General features: G+C 39.9%; 1 protein-coding gene across 2 annotated transcripts in view; it reads right to left on the bottom strand.

Moving 5' to 3' along the window:
- The window catches only part of NOSTRIN (nitric oxide synthase trafficking), an 88,083-nt gene that overhangs the window by 43,990 nt on the left and 21,808 nt on the right, over positions 1 to 22,285 (bottom strand). The window contains exons 3-6 of one of the 2 annotated variants that reach the window (XM_044669812.1): positions 13,094 to 13,177; positions 7,674 to 7,736; positions 7,392 to 7,473; positions 5,606 to 5,668 (exon numbers count right to left, since the gene is read on the bottom strand). In XM_044669812.1, coding sequence (XP_044525747.1) covers positions 5,606 to 5,668; positions 7,392 to 7,473; positions 7,674 to 7,736; positions 13,094 to 13,177 — 292 coding nt within the window. The remainder of the gene's footprint in view (positions 1 to 5,605; positions 5,669 to 7,391; positions 7,474 to 7,673; positions 7,737 to 13,093; positions 13,178 to 22,285) is intronic. The other variant, XM_044669813.1, reaches the window with a different exon arrangement.

Here is a 22,285-nt window from a genome sequence, read left to right on the forward strand (position 1 = left end):
CCGAGCTGGGACTTGAACTCATGTTCTCTAGATTCCAAATCCATCATCCTTGTACAGGCCTTCACTACTGTTTTATGTCTCTCTACTCCTGGCCTTTCCTTCCCATAGCTGCCCAAACTGTCTTTCTAATGTATAAGTCTGATCATTCCATTCTCCTGGCTCAAAAACCTTCAGTGACTTCCAAACTATATCACAAAACACGAATTATTTCATTCTTCCAGTTAAAATTCTCTCCAATCTAGCTTAAATCAACCTTATTTCACATTAATCATCTTCATATACTGTGTTATAGTCAAATGTGACTTCTCTGTATTCTCTGTTTTCACTTTCTCAGTACCATGCATCAGTTCAGGATATCCCCTAATCCTGGAATGCCTGCTCTTTCCTTATTTCTGCCTACTGAAATCCATTTCTTCTTTCAAAACCCAGAAGAAGTCCCACCTCCTCCATGAGTCCTTCTCCCATTCTGCTAGTTGGAAGTGAATGCCACCATCTACCTCCTCAAGCTCTTTATCTGGTATCCCCTTGTTTCTATGTTTATTACATTTCACTTTGTTTTATATTTATTGTTTCATCATATAAATTATATTATATGTATGTTATTACTCTCTTACCTCCCAGAATATAAGCTCCTTGTGGGCAGGAACCATTTAGTTTTTATTCATGTTTTTCCACTGCTTTGAAGCAGCTAGATGGCTCAATGGATAAAATGCTAGGCTTGGAGTCAGGAAGACCTGAGTGAAAACCCAGCTTCAGAAGAAGTGTCTAGCTGTGTGACCTTGGGCAAGTCACTTTATATCTGTTTGCTTTAATCCAGCGATGGGCAAACTTTTTAAAGAAGGGGCCAAAGGAAAGGAAATGCTCATCTGTCAGTTTCTAAGACAACTCTTTCGAAGTTTCATTGTATTGTATCCTACTCATTGTATTCTTGAGATTAGGAATAAAGTCACCAGGCCAGATAGAACATTTCAGGGGGCCCACATCTGGCCCTTGGACCATAGTTTGCCCATCACTGCTTTAATTCATTGGAGAAAGAAATGGCAAACTATTCCAGTATCTTTGCCAAGAAAATCCCAAGCATGGTATGCTCCACAGGGTTGTGAAGAGTTGGACATGACTGAACAAATCCATTGCTTTGCACAATACTTTATCCATTATTGGTATTTTAGAACTGCTTGTTAAATGAATTAGTGGATCCCTTAAAAACTTTATGAAAAGAAGGAAAAAAATCCCCTCTGTGGCCCAGAATTAGACAACCCTCATTGAAAAATTATGTGTCTGACAAATGTTCTGTGGGATAACTTGCTTCCTCAGAGGAGAAAAGGTAATAATGGTTTGGATGCCTTGGCTAGTAACTTGGGACCATAATAATTCCACCTGCCAATTTTTTGTAAATCATCTAAGACTAGAAGTGTTAAAATTAAACCTAGATTCATAAGGCCTTATGTATTTTCTATCATCTGTTCTCTGGAGAAAAAGATAGCTTTTAGAACTTTGTTTGGGGAGTATGATTGTCTCCAATTGTTCATTCTTGAGATAGTTTTGAATTAAATGGCTACCAAATGTCTTCTCATTCTGGTTCTAGAAATACTGTAAAAATAAATAATGATGGTGAACTCCACAGCTCTAGCCTCTTTTCCCTTTAGCATTCACCTTGAGAAGCAGAACTGGAACAATTTTAATTTGTATAATGCTCCTGAAATGTTGCTCAAGGGAGAAAGGATCAAAGGTTTCCTTTTAGACAGCCAAATTCAAGGGAGAACATATAGGTCACTATTTGAAAGAAGCACTTGGTCCTTTAGGACTATTTTATCTGGACTCCTTTGACTCTAAACATGGAGCAAATTCTCTATCTCAACAACTTTATACTTTGCACTGTTATCATGCTTTGTAAAAATAGAACTGTTTACTTAGAAATCGGGAAATTACAAAGTTCTTTCAATGACCCTTAGCTTCTCTCTGAAACAAAGGGCTGTCTTCTTTAACCCCAATATTCTGTGCTGATGTCATATGGCTCTGAGTCATGGAACAGTATAGTCTCTCTAGAATTGAATTTGAGGGTCACCCAAAGGGCAATGGAGATTCACGTGGTGGCTGTGATCAGACTAAAACATAATTCAAATAAGGAATTATACTTTTCAAGCTATGTAAAAGATATCAAAATAATGAAGAAGTTGGTCACAAGGGAAATAAGGGGAAATGATTGGATAGCCCAGGAGCTATATTAGAAATGTCAAGAGAATGCAGAGAAGCCCCTAAGCACGGTGGGTAAAACTTTTGATGAACTTATGGGAGGATGTGCATGAGAATTTCTACATAATGGGAAGGAATGGTGGGGTTGTGATCTGTAACTTTGGAGGGAATATTCACATTGCTGAGATCCCAGATCCACTAGAGAACTGTTTCTGGAAACATCATTAGCTCTTCATTATTTCTGGTTCTTGTCCATATGTTTCCACATTTGGGGCAATACTGCCCTGGCCAAGAATCTGTCTTTGGAATCATAGATTTAGCACCAGGAAGGACCTAAGAGGTCACCTGATCTAGCCCTCTCATTTTACGGGAAAGAAAAATCTCAGAATATTCTTAAGATTATTTTTTTAGAGATTTTCATAATACCAAGAATGAACAATAAGTAAGATAACTAATTCATCAATATGACTTTAGAGAACATTTCTAGGAAAAATGTCTCTTTTGACTGGGATATATCTATTAGTCTATTAGTGTATTAACTCATTTTTAAAAGTCTATATTTTAACGTATTGGTTCTAAATAGAACTCCAGTTTTAGAGGAAGCATCACAGGAAACCCTGAAAGTAAAAATAAGCCCATCATATCAGAAATGGTTTCTTGTCCTTTGATACCACCTTCTGAAATTATCTCCTAGGACAGTGATGACAAACCTTTTAGAGAGAGTGCCAGGCCCCACCCCCACCCCTCAGACCATGTGCAGTGCCCACTCCTCTGAGTGCCAAGTGTGTCCCCATCTCTTACCCCATAAAGGGGAGGGAAAAAAAGCACTCCCATTGGGCTGCTGGGTGGTGGCTAAAATGAGGAATGTTCTCAGTAAGTGAGGGAGGGGAGTGACCCTAGGGCTCTGCTCCCCTGTTGCCCACCTTACCTTCTGTGCACTTCCATTGGCTGCTGGGCAGAGAGGCAGGGGATGTGAAAAAATGTTGCCAGGTGCAATGGAGAGGGGGAAGGGAGAAAGTCTGCCTGAGTCCCTCTGTCTTTTGTAATGGGAAAAGGATAGAGATAGGATAGGATTTAAGAGAAGTGGAAGGCTGTCTTTAAGGCACATACTAGGAACTCAAGGGAAAGGATTTTAGCAGGCAGAAGGCAGAGGAGGAACAGTTTGGAAGTGACAACTGTTAAAGTGACTTGACTTCCTGTGGGAGGTTAAGGGCTTCCTATCCAGGAATGATGAAGGAAAGGTGAGCTTATCTGAGCTCATCTACCTCACCTGACTGTGGAGAAGGAGTATACCCCTAATTCATCTTTGGAGATACTCTATTTAACTGGGAAAGATTTAGAAAAGGATCTGACCATACCTGCTGTGCTTTTCAGAAGGTTCATCTAAAAAAAAATTCTGTCAGATTGGCTTTGAGGTTTTTACCTCAGGGGTCAGACCCCCCTGGGGTCAACTTAGCCATTGGAGTTCATAATGGTTTTTGGAGACAGCTTCTGGGGAATAAATGAAACCAACTACTGAGGGTCATAGATAGTTAGCTTAGCCAGTTTTGGGGACACCTAGATAGAAATAGGGAGCTAAGTTAGCTGGAAGACCAGAAGGCTCCCTCTTGCAAGGGACATAGAGGATTGTGGGAAAATTAGTTAGATCTCTTAGAGTTAGGGACCCCTTGTTCTGATCCTCAGTTTGTATTCTCTCTTAAGATAAAAGAGATACTGTTTTTTATAACAATTGTCTCCAAAGTGTTTGTGCAACTGGCCCAGTGAGAGAAAGTGATTCAGTTTCACTTTAACTAATGGGAGGTTAGAATATCCAGCTGGGTATTCAGGGGGATCCCTGAGTGGATCTAACACTCTACCACTCTCCACATCTGTGGGTCCCCCCCCAATATTCTTTTTTTACTTTATAGTAACAAACTCTGGGGATAGGGGTGGGGAGGGAGGGTGACTGAGTGTCCACAGAGAGTGCTGTGTGCTATCTTTGGCACCTGTGCCATAGGTTTGTCATAACTGTCCTGGGACATATCTTAGGGGCTCAACTTTCTGACATTGCTTGTCAGTACAAAACCTCTTGTTGAAAGTAATGCATTTAGATTTTCAGAGGATCCCCTCACTTATCTTTAGATTTACTACTCTTCCTGTTTCAAAAGCTCTTTCTTCCCAATTCTATCTTATAACCAGTCACTGGAATAAGCACTTTAAAATATAATTTCCATCTATTACTATCCTACCCCCAAACCTTCAAAACCTTGCCTTTAAGGATCATAGATTTAACACCAGAAAGTACTTGAATGGTCACTTCATCTAGCCCCCTCATTTTACTGATAAGCAAAGTGAAGTCCACAGGAACATTTCAACGTGCCTAAATGCACAAAGCAGAAAGTAAATGAGCTGGGATTTGAACTCATGTCCTCTATATTCCAAATCCCATCAGTCTTTGCAGTGTGCCATAATGGCCAATTTTACCTAGTTTTCCCACATTATCTAATGTTGCCAGTAGAGTGCAATTGTAAATTCTTGGAAAGCAAGGACTGAATGTTTCATTAAATATTTTGCACCCTTATGCAGGCTTTAGTGATGGTTCTATGCATAAAAGAGGTGAACAACAACCATTTGAAGAATGAATAAGCAAGGGCTTCACTGATTGAGAGGCAGCATGGAATCTTGGGGAGAATCCTAGACATGGAGTAAGCGAGACCTTGGTTTGAATCTTGCCCTTAATAATAGAGATGATAATACTTGCACAACCTCCTATACTGGATTGTTGAGAGGGTCAAATAATATCATGCATCTGTCAGGTTCTTTCAAACGACAGCAAATTTCAGCAATTTTTACCACAGTTCACAAGTTAGTGAGGGGCTTGGAGGTATTTTATTCTGCATAGTGAATACTAGAACTTCATGCTATGTAGGATATATCCTCTTAAAAATCCAAAAGGTAGTGCTTCAGTACAGAATTCAATACAGTATATACCGCCGTGGTTCTCTTCTGGCACGGAAGGCAAGATGTGAAGAATGAGAAACACATAATCTATTATTAGGCTCAACTAACTAGAAGGGCAGTGGGCCAGATTTGTTGCTTTCTACAGGAAGTCAGAGAGGAAATATCTAAGGCCATCCACAGTCCAGGCCTGTCGGACAAGGACACAGCAGGAGGTTCAGAACAGGATATGATGCCTTTTGATCTGCGGGTGCTATCTTTAAACACACACATAAAACCTTTCCCCTTGATTTCTGTGGGAGGCAGAGGAATGAGTGGACAGGTAGGTAGGCAAATATAGATATTTCTACTGAGATATGGAGATAGTTTTCTCTAACAGAATTATAACATTAATACAAAATGACACATTCATACACACACACATACCCATACTCCATAAATGAATTCACGCAAAAGTTAGTGTGTGGGAACTTGCCTTAATTTGCTGATTCCAGTTGTTCATGACCAGATTTGCCATCTTTTCAACTTCATTATCCAGCTTATTGGAGAGAAAAACAATAAAAGAGTTTTTCATTTTTAAAATGCTTTTTTCTCTGTGAGTTACTATTCTAGCTGCCAGATCCTGAGAGGGACTAGTCTATGATTCATTGAGATTTTCCAACCCTTCAACAGATGCCTTTCCCAAGAAAAGAACCCAAGTTATCTTTGTTCTTGTCTTCTATTGTCTCCAAGATGTGAACAGTCCCAAGTAATTTAACAATGTAAGAAATGTATATATATGAGGAAACACAATTCTCCTTTTATATTCCATTAGAATATAAGCTTCTCTGGAGGTCAGGAACTGCTTCTTGTTTTGTTTTTGTATCTTTAGCAACTACTACAATAAAAGGTAGGTACCTAATAAATCTTACTGAATTGAATTGTAACAGTATATACTGAAATTACAGTAGGGAGTTAGGGAGCTTAGAAGGTTCATTGGATAGAGTGCTGGGTGTAGAGTCAGGAAGACCTAAGTTCAAAGGTGGTCTCAGACAAAATGTGTGATCCTGAGAAAGTCATTTTACTTCTATGAGTATCAGGCAACTCAGTAGGATTTATCTACTAAGTCCTTTTTCTATTAAGTTGAAATCCAAGGGGGTAGATAGGTGGCTTAGTGGATTGAGAGCCAGGCCTAGAGATGGGAGGTCCTGGGTTCAAATCTGGCATGAGACACTTTCTATCTGTGTGACCCAGGGTAAGTCACTTGTCCACAGTACTTAGCTTTTACCATTCTTCTGTCTTGGAACCAATACTTAGTAGACAGAAGATAAGGATTAAAAAAAAAAGTTGCAATCCACATTGGTGGACAGAGTTTCCACCAGAAATTTCCTCAAGTAGACAAAAATCAGAGATCCTTTGCATTGTGGTGGCATGTATTTTGGACTCTGCCTAGATTCAAATGGGGCTAGTAGGTGGTGCGGTAGATGGAGTGCCAGACTTGGAGTCATCTTCATGAGTTCAAATCTGACCCAGATATACTAGCTGTGGGTCCCTGGGCAAGTCACCTAACTCCATTTGCCTCAGTTTCCTCACTTGTAAAATGAGCTAAAGAAGGAAATGGCAAACCGCTCTAGTATCTTTACCAAGAAAACCCCAAAAGGGAGTGATGAAGACATGTCAGACATCATCAAAAACTACTAAACCCCAAACAAAATAGTCCTAAATTGTACATTATTTCAGTTTGGAATTATTTTCTTTCTATATATTGAGTAAATACTTAGAAGATGAAAATTAAGATCCAATAACTCCAAGTATTATATTGTATAAGATTTATTAATAATCACTTGAAGTAGAAGAAATAAAAGGGCAAAAGTAAAAGCCTGAGTAAAGAAAAGTTTTCCCAGCAGTGTTTGGGGTAAAAGAGGGAGGGACGGGGTCACACACAAACTTTATCTCCAAAACATAAGGATGTGATGTGAGAATGAAAGTGGGATGCTGGGATTTAGAGTCCTGGGGAGCAGATTCTAATTATACATACTTATATGTGTATTTGTTAACTTCTCTATTATTTGTTATCTTTCTCTATTACAATGTTAGTTCCTTGCTATTAGAGAATGTTTCATTCCTTATATTTCTCCTCCAACGCCAGTGATATTCAGCAGGTGCTTAACATGCTTGTTAATTGATTAATTGATCACTGCCTCCATAGCCAGTTCAGTCCAGTTGCCTTGAGATGGCTAATGAAATGTGCCTCAAAACGAAACAGAAATGATTAGACTTACTGTTCTTTTCTTCTTCTCTTGTGCACTCAAGACTTGATGAGTTGGTTTTATTGCTTCTGATTGAATTGCTTTTCCAAGTTTTCTGAGGACATAAAGCACATGCCAGGGTGGCGTTAGAATTTACACTTACTCAAATTACTTTTTTCTGGGAAAAACAATTTGTGGTAGAGTAACTATTCCATACAACAAGGCAAGAGTGACACGCAGAGTTTATGGTGCCTATTTTAAATATTTACAGCTCCCTTTGGGTTTGGAATAATGTTGTTGGTGGTTAATACTTACTGATGCAAGTCAGCAGCCGATTTCATGCTCTCAGACGCAAAGGCCCAGGCACCACAAATACAACTAGAGAGAGAAGCAAGAGGCAAAAGAGTTTGGTTTGAAATTTTTGCAATGAACTTCATGAAATAAAAGCATCGTGTCTGCTCCTCGATGTATAGTGATTAAAAAGACTTCTCCAATCCACTTGCCATTTCTCTATGGGATTAAATCCTGCCATAGGCATAAGTAATTATACATGCTAGAATAGAAGGAGCTAATATATTTCACCCAGCAGCAGCAGCAGCAGCAGCAGCCATTAAGCACATGGAATTTGTGCCTACCTTTTTAGTTTTTCTTTAGAGTCTTTAAAACCCATTTCTGATGAAAGCTAAAAGAGAGAGTCCAGAGAGCTGGGAACTATATATACACTGATTAGTGATGATGGTAGTGGATATTAGTCTCTATTTCACTGTAGTAGCAGAGAGTGCTAGGTGTTAGGAGATACCCAAAATGCTAAATCTTAGAGATGAAAGTCTTCATTTTGTTTGGGTACCAGTAACCCCAGAGCCTGTCCAATTATTTTAACAAATGTTTATAAAACTGAAAATATATCTACACGTCTACATATAGAAATCTAGACATACATATGCATGCATATTTATAAAGCATCTGCTATATATGTTAAGGCCTGGAAGAGATACAAAGATTAACACATGAAATTCACTTTCACTCATGAAATTTATATTCCTCTAGAAGGAAATAACACTTACAGAAATAATCACAACATGGAATTATATATGATACACACACACACACACTCATACATATGCACAATGAGTATTAATGACCTTCAGATGATTTTTTTAAGCCTTTGCTTTCTGTTTTAGTAACGACTCTAAGATAAAAGGGCGAGAACTAAGTAAACAGGGTTAAGTGACTTGCCCAGGGTCACATAGCTAGGAAATACGAGGCCAGATTTGAACCCAAGACCTCCTAACTCCAGGTCTAGCATCCTATCCACTGCGCCATACAGCTGTCTCACATATCCCCTTGGATCATTCTTGACGAGGGATTCAGAGAAGACTTTGTGTAGAAGGTGTTTTTGAGCCGGGATGATAGAGGATGAATAGGAATTGGACAGATAAATGTGAGGGTTGGAGGGCAGGATAAAAGATATTTCAAACATAAGGATCAACATAAGCAAAGGCATGGAAGGGGTAGTCTAGTGATGGTGAATAACCCAGTCTGGTTGGAGCAAAGAACATAGAGAAGGGATTTGTAGAGGTGGGACTGGGAAGGTAGGAATTCATCATATTATGGAGGGATTGTCTCTCTAAGGAGTTTAAACATTAATCTGAAGGCAAGTGAGGAGTTTTCAGCAGCTAGGAGATACAAGCAGACTTAGAGATGAGGAAGAATGTTTTTGTAATTGTATGAAGGATGGATTATGGAGAGGACAGTGTAGGCAGGAGGACCTGTTTGGAAGCTCCTACAATAATCTATGCAGGTGTCCAGAAAGGAATGAATTTGGTTGATTACAGTGAGAATAGAGATGAGTCGATGAATGCAAGAGATATTTTGGAGACAGAATCAGTGTGATATTGGCTTTGTGTGAGTCTTTTTTTCATACTTAAAAGCATCATTTTTTATGTTGTTCAGTCATTTTAGCCATGTTTGGCTCTTCATGTTCCCATTTTGGGCTTTCGTGGCAGAAATATTAATTAGAGTTGTTTGTCATTTCCTTTTGTATATACTCATTTTACAGATGAAGAAATGGAAGCAAACTGGATTAAGTTATTTCCTCAGGGTCAAAAAGGTAATGTCTAAGGTTGGATCTGAACTCAGGAAAGAGTCTTCCTGATTCTTGGGCCCCACTCTATCCACTGTGCCACCTAGCTGCTCCCACTTACACTGATATTTTCTATGCGCCTTCTGCATAACTAGGGGCTAACTCAGAAAGAGGCTTGATCACCCAAAACCACATCCCCATGTCTGGGAAGTCAAGGCGGAGAATGCAATATCCCGGCATAGAACAGCTGATGTCTGGAGGAATCAGATGGAAATGGGCAAATTTGCCAAGACTCACTGAATTTTAGTTTCCTGATTGAATATTTACCAGCCATGGCCCTGTATTCTGGAGACTACTCTCCCCAATCTTCTTTAGCCCTTTGAATTTCAGTGTTCTGCAGACTCCTTGTCCATAGCCCAACCTGAATTTTGAAGGAGTGGAAAGGTGGGGATTTCTCCCTTAGGTGGCTCTCAGCTCTCTCCTCTACCCTTGAATGTATGTCAGCACCATCACCTGCTGTTGGGTTGAAAAGGTTTCTTCTGGATAAGGTTAAGCCCACAATAGAAACTCTTTTTTTTTTTTTGTCTTTTCTAAAACTTTGAACATATAATACAATATAATACAACAACACAATACAGATATCATATAATAACCCAATGCAATTAATGCAATTAATAAAATAGAATATGATTACTTTCTTCCTGCTTATATACAAGCCCCAAGTTATTCTCTTCAGCTCTGATCTTCTTTAGGAACTCTGGACCCAGATCTCCAATTCCCCAGTGCCCACCATATGGCAAGCAATAAATGCTTGTTGACTGACTGCTTTTTACAGCCATCTTTACCCTCATCTCAAATTCCACATGTTCAAAGCTGAGATTATGATCTTTTCTTCTAAACCTACTTCTAATGCAGCTTTTCTCATTTCTGTCTATAGATTCAAACATTCCCATGTTTGAAAGTTCAGTGTGATTTTTGATCCTTCTCTCTTCCCCCTCAGACCCAATCAATGACCAAGTCTTGCTAATTTTAATTTTTTAGCACTTTTCACAACTGTCCTCTCCTTTATTTGTCTGCTGATATCACTCTATTCGAGGCCCTCATCTGCCTGAATTATCATAAAAGCTTTTGAACAGTCTACCTGCCTCTATTTTGACCCTTTTCCAATCTTTCCTTCATAATACTGTCAAAGTAATCTTCCTTATGCAGAGGTCCTATCATGATACTTATGTGCTCAAAAATAATCCCTTCTGGATCCCTGAGAAGTGCCAAGCTTGTTCTTTTGGCGTCTGAGTCCTTAATCCAGGGCCATGATACTTTTTCTTTTGAAACCTTTACCTTCTGCTTAAAATTGATATTAGGTATATATTCCAAAGTAGAAGGGTGGTAAGGGCTGGGGTTAAATGGCTTGCTCAAGATCACACAACTAGGAAATATCTGAAGCCAGATTTGAACCTGGGACTTTTTTCTGGAATTGGCTTTCCATCTACTGAGTCATCTATCTACTCCCATGATACTTTTCCATCCTTGCCTAATTACTTTATGCCAAGAACCTAAACAACTGAATTTAGGTGGACCAAATTGTGTCTCACATTCTATCCACCCATCTGCCCCAGATAGCTTGCAAATTGTCTGGAAATAAAATATTTATCCCTCCTTTCTCTGGCCCACTTTCCACAGTTTGTTCTGTGAACAGTAATAAAACCAATATTATCACTGTTTTTAGAAAGGATGTGAAATCAACTGTTCTGTGGCTCTACTCGTCATCCTAGTGATGCTCCCAGACCCCAACTCCATTCTTTGGCCATTGTTTTCCTAAATTTGATATTTGTTTATATATATATATATATATATATATATATATATATATATATATAAAATCAAACAATTAAACATCTACTATGTTGTGTGTGTGTGTGTGTGTGTACCTTCAGTGCCTAATATGGAACTTAGAACATAGTAGGTACTAGATAATTTCTCTCTCCCTTCCTTTCTTTTTCTTTCTTCCTTTTTCTTTCTTCCTTTTGCTTCCTTCCTTCCTTCCTTCCTTCCTTCCTTCCTTCCTTCCTTCCTTCCTTCCTTCCTTCCATTCTCCCTCTCTCCCTATCTCTTGCTCTTTCCCTCTCCCCACTTCCCTTCCCTCTCTTGCCTTCTTTCTCTCTTTCCCTTTATGTTATACCTAAGCTAGGCTATCCATATACCCCAAGTACTCCCTATGTTTTCCTGTTTCTATATCTTTGCTCATACAATGCCTTTTCTCCTTAAAACATCGTCTGTTGGTGATAGAATAACACTATCTCATCCCTAGGATTTCCTTCTTCCTCTTCTTTACCTGCTAATTTCAAGCCATTCTAAAAAATGCCACTTTCTTCATGAAGCCTTCTTTGTAACCAACTAATTGATTGCAGTGCCTATCTCAGACTTAATGTAACACTTAATTGTATATCTCTCCGATGCATTTTGCATGTAATATTGTGTAATAAAGTTACTTACATTTATAGGAGCAACTAAGTGGCTTAGCAAATAGAGCACCAGGCCTGGAGAAGGGAGGTCCTGGGTTTGAATCTGGCCTCAGACACTTCTTAGCTCTGTGATCCTGGGCAAATCATTTAATCCCATTTGCCAATCCTTGCCCTTCTGCATTAGAACTGTTACTAAGTCAGAAAGTAAGGGCTTTAGAAAAATGATCTACATTTGTGTCTTATCTACTTGAATATAACTTGATGAGAGATTATGCCTTATCTAAGGCATCTAGATAGCAGTAGTTAGTGTACTCAGGGTGGAATCAGAAAAATTTGAGTTTAAATGGAGCCTCAGACACTTACTGGTTGTATGACTTTGGGTAAGTCACTTAACCTCTCTTTGCCTTAGTTTCATCCATAAAATGGAGTAATACTAGCACCTGCCTCCCATGGTTTTATAAGAAACAGATATTTGAAAAGTGCTTAGCATACTACCTGGCACATAGTAGGTACTATATAAATGTTAGTTATTATTTTCTAATTTTCTGTCTTTACCAGCACTTAGCACTGTATTCTGTAGTCAGTAGGTATTTAATCAATTCAACAAATACTCATTAGGCCTGCATAAGTGCTTAGTAAGTACCAGGCACTGTTCTAGGATTCAAAGACAAAAAACAAAAACAGTTTTTGCCCTCCAGAAACTGAACTGCTGTTTGTTGAATGAATGAATGGATGGATGGACTGAACCATCTTCTTGACTTTAGACAATACAAAAGTATATAGAAAAAACAGAAAATATTTGCTTCCTGTGAGAGCTGAGGGTACCATAACTACACAGTGCTTTGAGGCTTTTTGAATCCTGGAAGACTTCCTCTTTCCAGTTATAACAGCTGTGATTTGTGATTGTACTCAAGTCCCTATTCATTGTCATTTTTACATGCCAAAAGTTTAATTAGAAGATTACCTCCAAGTATACATTTACTGGAATCTTAATGATCTCCTTAAAAACAAAAGAGAGGAAAAGTAATTCCTTCTTGACCCTTTGCCCAGTCCTACCATATATTAAATATTAATTTCTATCATTCTGATAATGAGAAAGAAGACAGATGCTTTATTACTATCATCATTATTATTACTATTAAAGAATGATCTCTCCTTCACACCGCCCCCCCCCCCCCCCCAGTACTTACTTTTTCTTGGTGCTTTGTAGTGCTTTGGTGAGCTTGCTTGCCAGTTTCTGAAGTCCTTTGGCATAACTAATCTCTAGGTTAGCCCTGCAACAGAATGACAAGATGTTCAATGCAAAGGACATAACCATAAATCAAGATGAAACAGCCCTTTGGCAATCATCTAGTCAAGGGATTCTTAACCTAAATTTTGTGTCATGTAACCCGTTGGCACTCTGTTGAAGCCAATGGGCCCCTTTTCAGGATAACGTTTTAAAATAATTAATAATAATAATAAGAAGAAACATTTACTGAGGACTTATTATGTGCCAGTTCCTATGCACATCGAAGGACATGCTATATTTGAGCTAGAAACTAGCTGAAGGGGGCAACCAGGTTAGCTCAATGGAGAGAGGGACAGTCCTGGAGAGAGGAGGTGGTGGATTCAAATCTAGCCTCAGACACTTCCTGGGCAGGTCACCCCATTTGCCTCACCCATATCACTCTTCTACCTTGGAACCAATACTTAGTAGCAACTCTAAGCTAGAAGGGAAGGGTTTTAAAAGAAAATTAGTGGAGGGACAGCTAGAGGGTACAGTGAATAGAGCCAGGTTTGGAGGTAGGTGGATTTGGGCTCAAATCTGGTCTCAGACATTTCCTATCTCTGTGACTCTGGGCAAGTCACTTACCCAATTACCTAACTCTTATCCTTTAGTCACAGAGTTGTTATTGGGACAAAAAGTAAAAGTTAAAAAAATTTTTTTAAAGGTAATGGAAATAAAGATGTAATTTTAAAATTCAAGGCACCCTGAAATCTATATCCACAAATCTCTGGATGCCAGGATAAGAACTCTTGATCTAGTCCAATCCATACATGATCAAATAATCATCTACCCTATAGCCAACAGTTGATCATAGAATCTAAAGATCATAGAGTCTAAAGAACTCTAATGAAGTCCTCAGAGGTGAGGAAACTAAGGCAAATACGGTTAAGTGACTTGCCAAGGGTCACACAGCTAGGAAGTGTCTAAAATCAGATTTAAACTTAGGAAGATGAGTCTCCTGACACTGTGCCTCATAGCTGTCCCTAACTGGATAAAGAGCTGACCTCAAAGCCAAGAATACTTAGGTTTAAGTCTCATCTCTGATGCATATTGTCTGTGTGACTCTAGGCAAGTCACTTAACCTCTTACCACTGTCAGTAATTATTTTTTTATTTTTATTGTCATGCAAAACACACTTCCATATTGGCCATTGTCATAAAAGCACACTCATATATAACCAACCCCACCCCCAAATAATAACCATAAATACACTGATGTGAAAGACAACTCTAATATTTCTTTCTCTGGAGGTGGATAGCATTCTCTGCCCTAAGACTTTCAGGATTGTCCCAGGTCCATTGCATTGCTGAGAGCAGCCAAGTTTTCACACATGATCATCCTCCAATATCATTTATTGTGTACAATGTTCTCCGGATTCTGCTTAACTCGTTCTGCATCAGTTCCTGCAGATTTTTCCAGTTTTTTCTGAAATCATCTTGCTTATTATTTCTTATTCACTAACATATACCATGATTTGTTCGGCCATTTGATGGACATTTCCATAATTTCCAATTCTTTGCCACTACAAAAAATAGGCAACTTTCTAAGACTATAAATGGCCGAAAAAGTGTCGAACTGTATTAGTAGGGAGAGAGTTTTGTTTGTTTGTTTTTTTACAGGGAGTTCCAATATATAAGGGAAATCACAGAACCAGGCCCTTTCCCTGTAAAACACAGATGAAGAATCTGATAGACATCTTCCTGTTCTACAAATGAGACTTTCACTCAAATCAGAAACAAATTTCCAAGTAGTCAGTCTAGAGCACCTAAACTAATCGGATTAGCTCCGAATTATAGAATTATAACTGGAGGCAATAACGTGACATATTGTGATTCAATTAGCCAAAGAGGAACCTAATAATGGAAAACCACAGAGATAATAAAGCCAAGGCTGGCAATCACAGTTTCCATTACTTTGTAGCCTGGACTGAACCCCACAGGGAGCTTGGGGCATGCTCTCCTAGGGCCAACTCTTTCATAATTCTGTGCGGATCAGAACACTATACTATTAAACTAATTTTATTATGAGGTAGCTGCCCTTTTCACTGAGACATCAGCAGATGAAATTAGGGAATATTATTATTCATCTTCTCACTTTTTACTGAAGATACACAACACACAGGAAATGAAGTGCAATTGTTTGACATTTTCCATTTTAATATGAGCTGGAAAGGTTTTGGTTTCATGCTTTATTTTCAAGCATTAGAATCTATTTTTTGATATTATATTTGTGATGTTTCATCCTTCTTTACATTTGGAGCACAACATCAGAACCTCCAGAAATTGTCAATAACTAAAAATTTCCACAAAAAAGTAGCTAAAGATAATTTCGTAATAGAAAATAGTGTAGATTAGGACTCAGATTAAAAGCAAATGTATCCTTCTTAACTTGTCAACATTTGCCCATAGCCAATTAATTTATACTTTTAGTTACTTTGACTGCTTTTGGGGAGAAAAAGACCAGCGGATGACTATATGAAGACTAAGAAGCAGAAACCCATTTATCTATCTGTAATTGGTGGGTTATTAGCCAACTGCAGCAAAAGCTTCAAACTAAGGTGTTGTTCAGTCCTTTCAGGCATGTTTGACTCTTCCTGACCCCATCTGGGATTTTCTTGGCAAAGATCCTGGAATGATTTGCTATTTCCTTTCCCACCTCATTTTGCAGACGAGGAAACTGAGACAAAGAGGGTTAAGTGACTTGTCCAGGGTCCCACAGCTAAGCAGCATCTGAGGCTAGATTTGAACTCAGGTCTTCCTGACTCCAGAGCTAGCACTCTCTCCATTGTGGTTTTAAGGCAATGAAATTAAGAATAACACTTTAAGTAAATTTTTAAATAATGCTTTCTGAATTAGCAACAGGCTCACTTTGAGAAATACAAGTGTCACAGGATTGAGGGAGAAAACTGGCAGAAACATCAACACTCTCAAGTCTGGGGGAAAATACCAGATCTCTTTTTGGAAGGGAAAGGAACGAACATTTACATAGTGCCTAATTAGTGCCAAGCACCGTGCTTTACACTAATTATCTCATTTGATCCTCACAACAACTCTAAAGAGGTAGATGCTGTTATTATCCCCATTTCATAGTTAAGGCAACTGAAGCAGACAAAGGTAAAATGACTTACCCGGGCATCATACAGCCAATGTCTGAGGCTGGATTTCAACTCGGGTTTTCCTGCCTTCAGACCTATAATTTAAACACTGTGCCACCTAGCCAGCTGCCTCTGGGGGACTTTTCTTGTGATCCTTCTGGTTCTAGTTATAAATCTGCTCCCTGAGATACTCGAAGTGATAAAAATATTTAGGCAGATCATAAAACTAGAACTAGAAGAGACTGCACAGGTTGTCTAATTCAACTTCTTCATTTTACTGATGAGAAAACTGAGGCTAAGGAATGCCCTAGGTCACACAGGCAGTAAGCATTAGAGGCAAGCTTTGAACCCAGACCCTCTGTTTCCAGAGTGCAGGCTTTTCCCACTGCTCCATGGTACCTCCTAAGGGGCTCCCCAAAATTTGATAACTTGTCAGAGGATCCAAGGATTGAAGGCTTTCAGGCTGGAACTGACCATGAAGATCATCCAGGCTCAAAAATCCATCTACCCTGTTTCTTGTTCAGTAGTTTCAGTCAGGTCTGACTTTTTGTGACTGCATTTGGGGTTTTCTTGGCAAAGATACTGGAGTGCTTTCCCATTTCCTTCTTCAGCTCATTTTACAGATGAGGAAACTGAGGCCAAAGGGATTAAAAGACTTGTTCAGGGTCACACAGCTAGTAAGTGTCAGAGGCCAGTTTTGAACTCAGGTCCTCCTGACGTGGCACCCACTGTGCCACTTAGCTGCCCTTTATCTTTTGCAAGGTTACTCAAAACAACAGTTGAAGGTTCTTCCCAGGAGAGACAGATTGGCCACAGGGTAGACCTCCTGATCACTTGCTATGATTACAGTATGCTCTTGTCCAACAGTTGCTATGGGGTACAAGACTCCATGGAGGCTGGCTCCATCAAGGACCCTTATCTCTTGGCAGCTCAGTGACTCGGGGCTGAGCCTCCTTTGAGCCAGATAGTCATTTTCACTGGAATCCTTGGTACTCAGCACCAGGGACCCTTGTGGATTTCTTCTTTTCTTTTTTTTTTAACCCTTACCTTCTATCTTAGAATCAATACTATCATTTTCATGGCAGAAGAGAAGTAAGGGCTAGGCAATTGGGGTTAAGTGACTTGCCCAGGATCACATGGCTAGGAAGCATCTGAGGCCAGATTTAAACCGGGGACCTCTTGGTTCCAGGCGTGGCTGTCTATCCACCTTGCTGCCCCCCTTGCTGACTTCTTACAAAAACAGAAAAATAGACTGAAGAGATTAAATTACAATATTGCAGATCTTCTACTAAGAAGCCTCACCTTTGGGACAGCTTGGCAGCACAGTAGATAGAGTGCCAGGCCTGGAGTCAGGAGGTCCTGGGTTTATATCTGGCCTTAGACACTTCCTAGCTGTGTGACCCTGAACAAGTCACATAATCCCAACTGCCTAGCCTTTGCCACTCTTCTGTCTTGGAACCAATACTTAGTACTGACTCTAAGACAGGTAGTAAGGGTTTAAACTTTTTTTTAAAGAAGCCTCACCTTTAAACACCTTTAAGCATTAAAAACATAGGAGTCTGTATCATAGCTCAATTAGCAGTTTGGTGCTGATCTCCCACCTCCCTCCTCCTCCTACTCTAGCTCTATGCCAGCCTGCTCCTGAGGGGCTTTAGCCAAATAGCTCTCCAGCCAAATTTTTGCTAAGGCTCTTTTCTGACTTGTTTATGATGCTTTCTTCATGTCCTGCCTGCACAGATTTTGTGTACACAGGGATCTGGGGACTGAGGATTGCTGGGGAAGTAGATTAAAAGTCCTTTTTCAAATGGACACAGCTTTGAATCTTGCCTCTTAGTAGTCAGAATCACAAAAGCTACTGCCTGCAAAGGAGGCAAGAGATGAAGCCTGAGGATGCTCAGTTAATCTGTAACACTTTCACTCCAGCCCTGCTGGCCCCATCACCCCTCTACCTTGTCCCAGCTGGTACTCAGGATGCCACCTCTGGATGTCTCCGTTTTGATATGTTACCTTTTTCCTTCTCTTGCTCAGTCCTGCCTTTATTTCACTTTCTTGCTCTATGCTAGCCCTAGTGGTATCCACCCCTTTTATTCCTCTTCTAATTCCCCAAAAGTCTCATGATGAAAAAATGGTACCCATTTCCAGAGAAAGAGAACAGATAAACTTTAAGTGCAAAATGAAGCATAATTTCCTTACTTTATCTTTGTTTTTTTTTTTTTTAAATGGCTAATATGGAAAGGTGTTTTGCCTGATTTCACTTGTATACTTTATAAGATATTGTTTTCTCAATGGAGAAATGGAGAGATGGAGAGAATTTAGACATTTAAAAGGAAAAGAATGCTAAAAATAAACAATAAACTAAAATATTAAAAAAAATACCTTACTTTCCTGCCCTCCCCTTTCCTTCATTTGTTGCTTCCTTCATTTCCTTCTTTTTTCTTCCTTTCTTTCTTTCTGAAGGGATAGATAGTATATTGGGGGGGGCATATATACATATCATAATAATATGCAAGATAAATCGGAGGTAATGGGGTATGGGAGGGGGCATCAGGAAAGATTTGAGTTGAACTTCAAAGGAAACTAGAAATTCTAAGAGTTGGAAGTGGAGAAGGGAGTGCTTTCCAAGGACGAGGAGCACTCTATGCAAAAATCACAGGGCCTGGGAGATTAACTATTATGTGTGAGGAATAGCAAGAAGTCTGATCTGGCTGGACCATAAAATGCACAAAGGGAAATCATGTGTAGTAAGACTGGATTCAGGTTGTGAAAAGCTTTCTCAGCTACACAGAAAAGTCTGTATTTAATGATAGAGGTAATAAGGAAGTGCTGGAGTGATTACTGATGATGAGAACAACAGCTAAATTCTTTAAGTGATTTAAATTTTGCAAAGTAATTTATATATAGGTCTCTTTAGGCCAGTGATTCCCAAAGTGGATGCTACCGCCCCCTGGTGGGTGCTGCAGTGATCCAGGAAAGTGGTGATGGCCACAGGTGCACTTATCTTTCTATTAATTGCTATTAAAATTTTTTTTAAACCCTTGTACTTCGGTGCATTGTCTCATAGGTGAAGATTGGCAAGGGTGGGTTAAAATTTTTTTTAAAATTAATTTTCAGGGGGCTAAGTAATATTTTTTTCTGGAAAGGGGGCAGTAGGCCAAAAAAGTTTGGGAACCACTGCTTTAGATCCTTGATCAATCCTTTGAAGCAATGCTGTTATTGTCCTTATTTTTTAAAAGTGGAAACAGAGAGGTTGAATTGCTTGCCCAGGGTCACATAGCCAGTAAATATGTAAGACAACTTGGGTCTTTGTAGGATTTCAGAATCTGGGGAATAAGAAGATGAACTGATGCCTAGAGATAGAGATAGATAGATAGATAGATAGATAGATAGATAGATAGATAGATAGATAGATAGATAGATAGATAGATAGATAGACAGATAGATAGATTGATAGATAGTTAGTTTCATTTGAGTCTCACAACAACCCTATGAGGTAATAGTTCCAGCAGCAGTAGTAGTAGCAGTAGTAATAGGAGCAGCAGCAGCAATTGTAGTAAGAGTAGTTGTGGTAATAATTGTAGTAGTGGAGGCAGCTGGGTGGCTCAGTGGATTGAGAGTCAGACCCAGAGACATGGAGGTTCTGGGTTCAAATCTGGCCTCAGACACTTCTTAGCTCTGTGACCATAGGCAAATCTCTTAACTCTCATTGCCTAGCCTTTACCATTGTTCTGCCTTGGAAGCAGAAGGAAAGGGTTTAAAACAAACAAAAAAAATTATAGTAGTGGCGGTGGTAGTAGTAGCAGCAGTAGTATTAGGAGTGGTGGTGGTAGTAGTAATAGTAGCAGTAGTAGTAGCAACAGTAGCAGTAATAGTAGTAGCAGTAGGAGTGGTAGCAATAGTACTAGGAGTGGTAGTAGTAGTCATAGTATGAGTCCTTTTTACCAGATAAACAAGCTAAAGCTGAATTGGGCTAAGTGAATAGCTATTGCCCCACAGCCAGTAAGCTTCCTAAGTGGGATTTGAGTCTAGGTCTTCCTGTTTCCAAGTGCAGCACTGCATTCGGGATGCCACACAGCAGAGAGCATCATGTGGTCACAGCCACCAACATACCTTTTTCTGGCAGGCTTGAAGCCCGAGTTAGTGTGGCTAGAATAAGGAAAGATTTATCACCGTTTCCTTCTGCCTCAATTTATTGATGACCTGAAGGGGTTTTAAACATCCAGCATTCAAATCTCCTGAGCAAAGCAGGCTGCAAATCTCATCTCTACTGGCATTTCAAGGCCCTAATGGACATTTCTGAAACCCCTGGAGATTACTCTGTACTTCAGCAGCAACCAAAAGAAAGCAAGGGAGAACAATGGGGAAGGAGAGGGATGAATGAGAGGAAGGTTTTGTGATTCTGTATAGACTTTCAGGATAGCCAGCCTAATAGACTGTTTAAAAGCTCTCTAGCCTTCCAGTGCTCTGAATGGCCTTCACCAAATCACTCTTCAGGAGTTAAACCCATCTCAGAAGAGAAGTCATGGTCACTTTAACGGTCCACGTTTGATTCCTGTAAGTCAGGATGTTTATGATTTGAAACAAAAGAAGGTAGCTAAGCCAGGGGCCAAATTGAACAGTTCATGCCCTCTTGGATGGAATTCCTGCTGAACACAATTCTAATAACCTTGGTATTTCTGGGCAGCCCTGCAGCTGGGGTTAGATGCCCTCCAGAACCACAAGAACGAGGTTGCTGCAAATTGTTTTCTCCTTATTGTCCTTTGACAACAGCTTTTTATCATGTGTTTGTCACTTTCCAAGGCAGAGCTCATCTGAGAAAATAGAATCCGTTTTTAAAATTGCCAGAAGCAAGGTAGTATAGGATGCCTCATTTGATGGACTTTTTCCTATTTCTTAACAAAGGATGCATTTGGAAGTAGCTCTTCATATTTCATAGCCATTACACCCAGACCTAATTGTGGGTTCCCAAGATAGCTCCTTTACACATAGATAGATGGAAGCGTATCCATAGGGCATTATAACGAGAGTAAGGCAACAGGAGCATGGGCCCAGGGAACTGACAGCTGGTCTCATTTGCACTTCCTCAGGAGCAGACTATTAACTGAGCCGATCACCTATTTAGCAAAAAATAATAAATTAAAAGAGGAAGCTATCAGATGACAAACTTCCTTCTCCTCTTCCTCCTCCCCACTCCCAGTGGCATTATTCCTGGTGATTTCCTTTCTGTAACCTAGTCTCATTCCACTTCCCCCACTCATAAAGAGTTCATTTGAGCAAGTTAATAATGGTTTGCTGAATTATTATTCATGTTTGGTACCATTCACCCTGAGTGCAAAAATTGCTGGTCATGGCTCTGCATAAATACCCTATGGCAAAATATTACAGCTCCTTTTCAAGATCACAAATGGGGAAATTATTAACTTCAGGTTTTAACCTATTTTCTAATTTCTTTCCAAGTAAATAAGTTATCATCAGCAATGGTGACATAAAAATGTAGTATCCAGGCTTCCGGGTTAAGATGGCGGCAGAGTAAGAAGCAGCTCTTAACCTCTCCTGACCGAAACACACAAAACTCCTCAAGGGGACATAAAAACAAGTCCAGACGAACGGAGGAACCCCACAACAGGGCACAGCGTGGAAGGTATGTGGAATCGAGACATTTCCAGGCTAAAAAGGGCTCTCACTCACTCAATCGCGGGCTGAGCAACCGCCCCACCCCCACCCCCTCCACACTCACCTATAGCTCCGAACCCAGCTAAAAAGAAATAGAGCAAGTTTGGGGCACCCATCGAGTCATCGGCAGCTCCGGGACCTGTTCCTGAGAGCAGCAAGACTTAGGACCCCATTAAGTCAAGAACGCACGCGAAATCTGAGCGCGCGCGCCAGAGCAGAGAGTGGACGCTGGACGCAGAGTGCCAGCTGAGCAGGGGCGTGGGTGCCGGCTGAGCAGAGGCTTGGGTGGAGGCAGACACAGCCAGGAACTAAAGCCTAAGTGGGGAACCAGTGCAGACGGGTATACGA

Source organism: Gracilinanus agilis, chromosome 3, assembly GCF_016433145.1.
Source record: "Gracilinanus agilis isolate LMUSP501 chromosome 3, AgileGrace, whole genome shotgun sequence".
NCBI lineage: Eukaryota > Metazoa > Chordata > Mammalia > Didelphimorphia > Didelphidae > Gracilinanus > Gracilinanus agilis.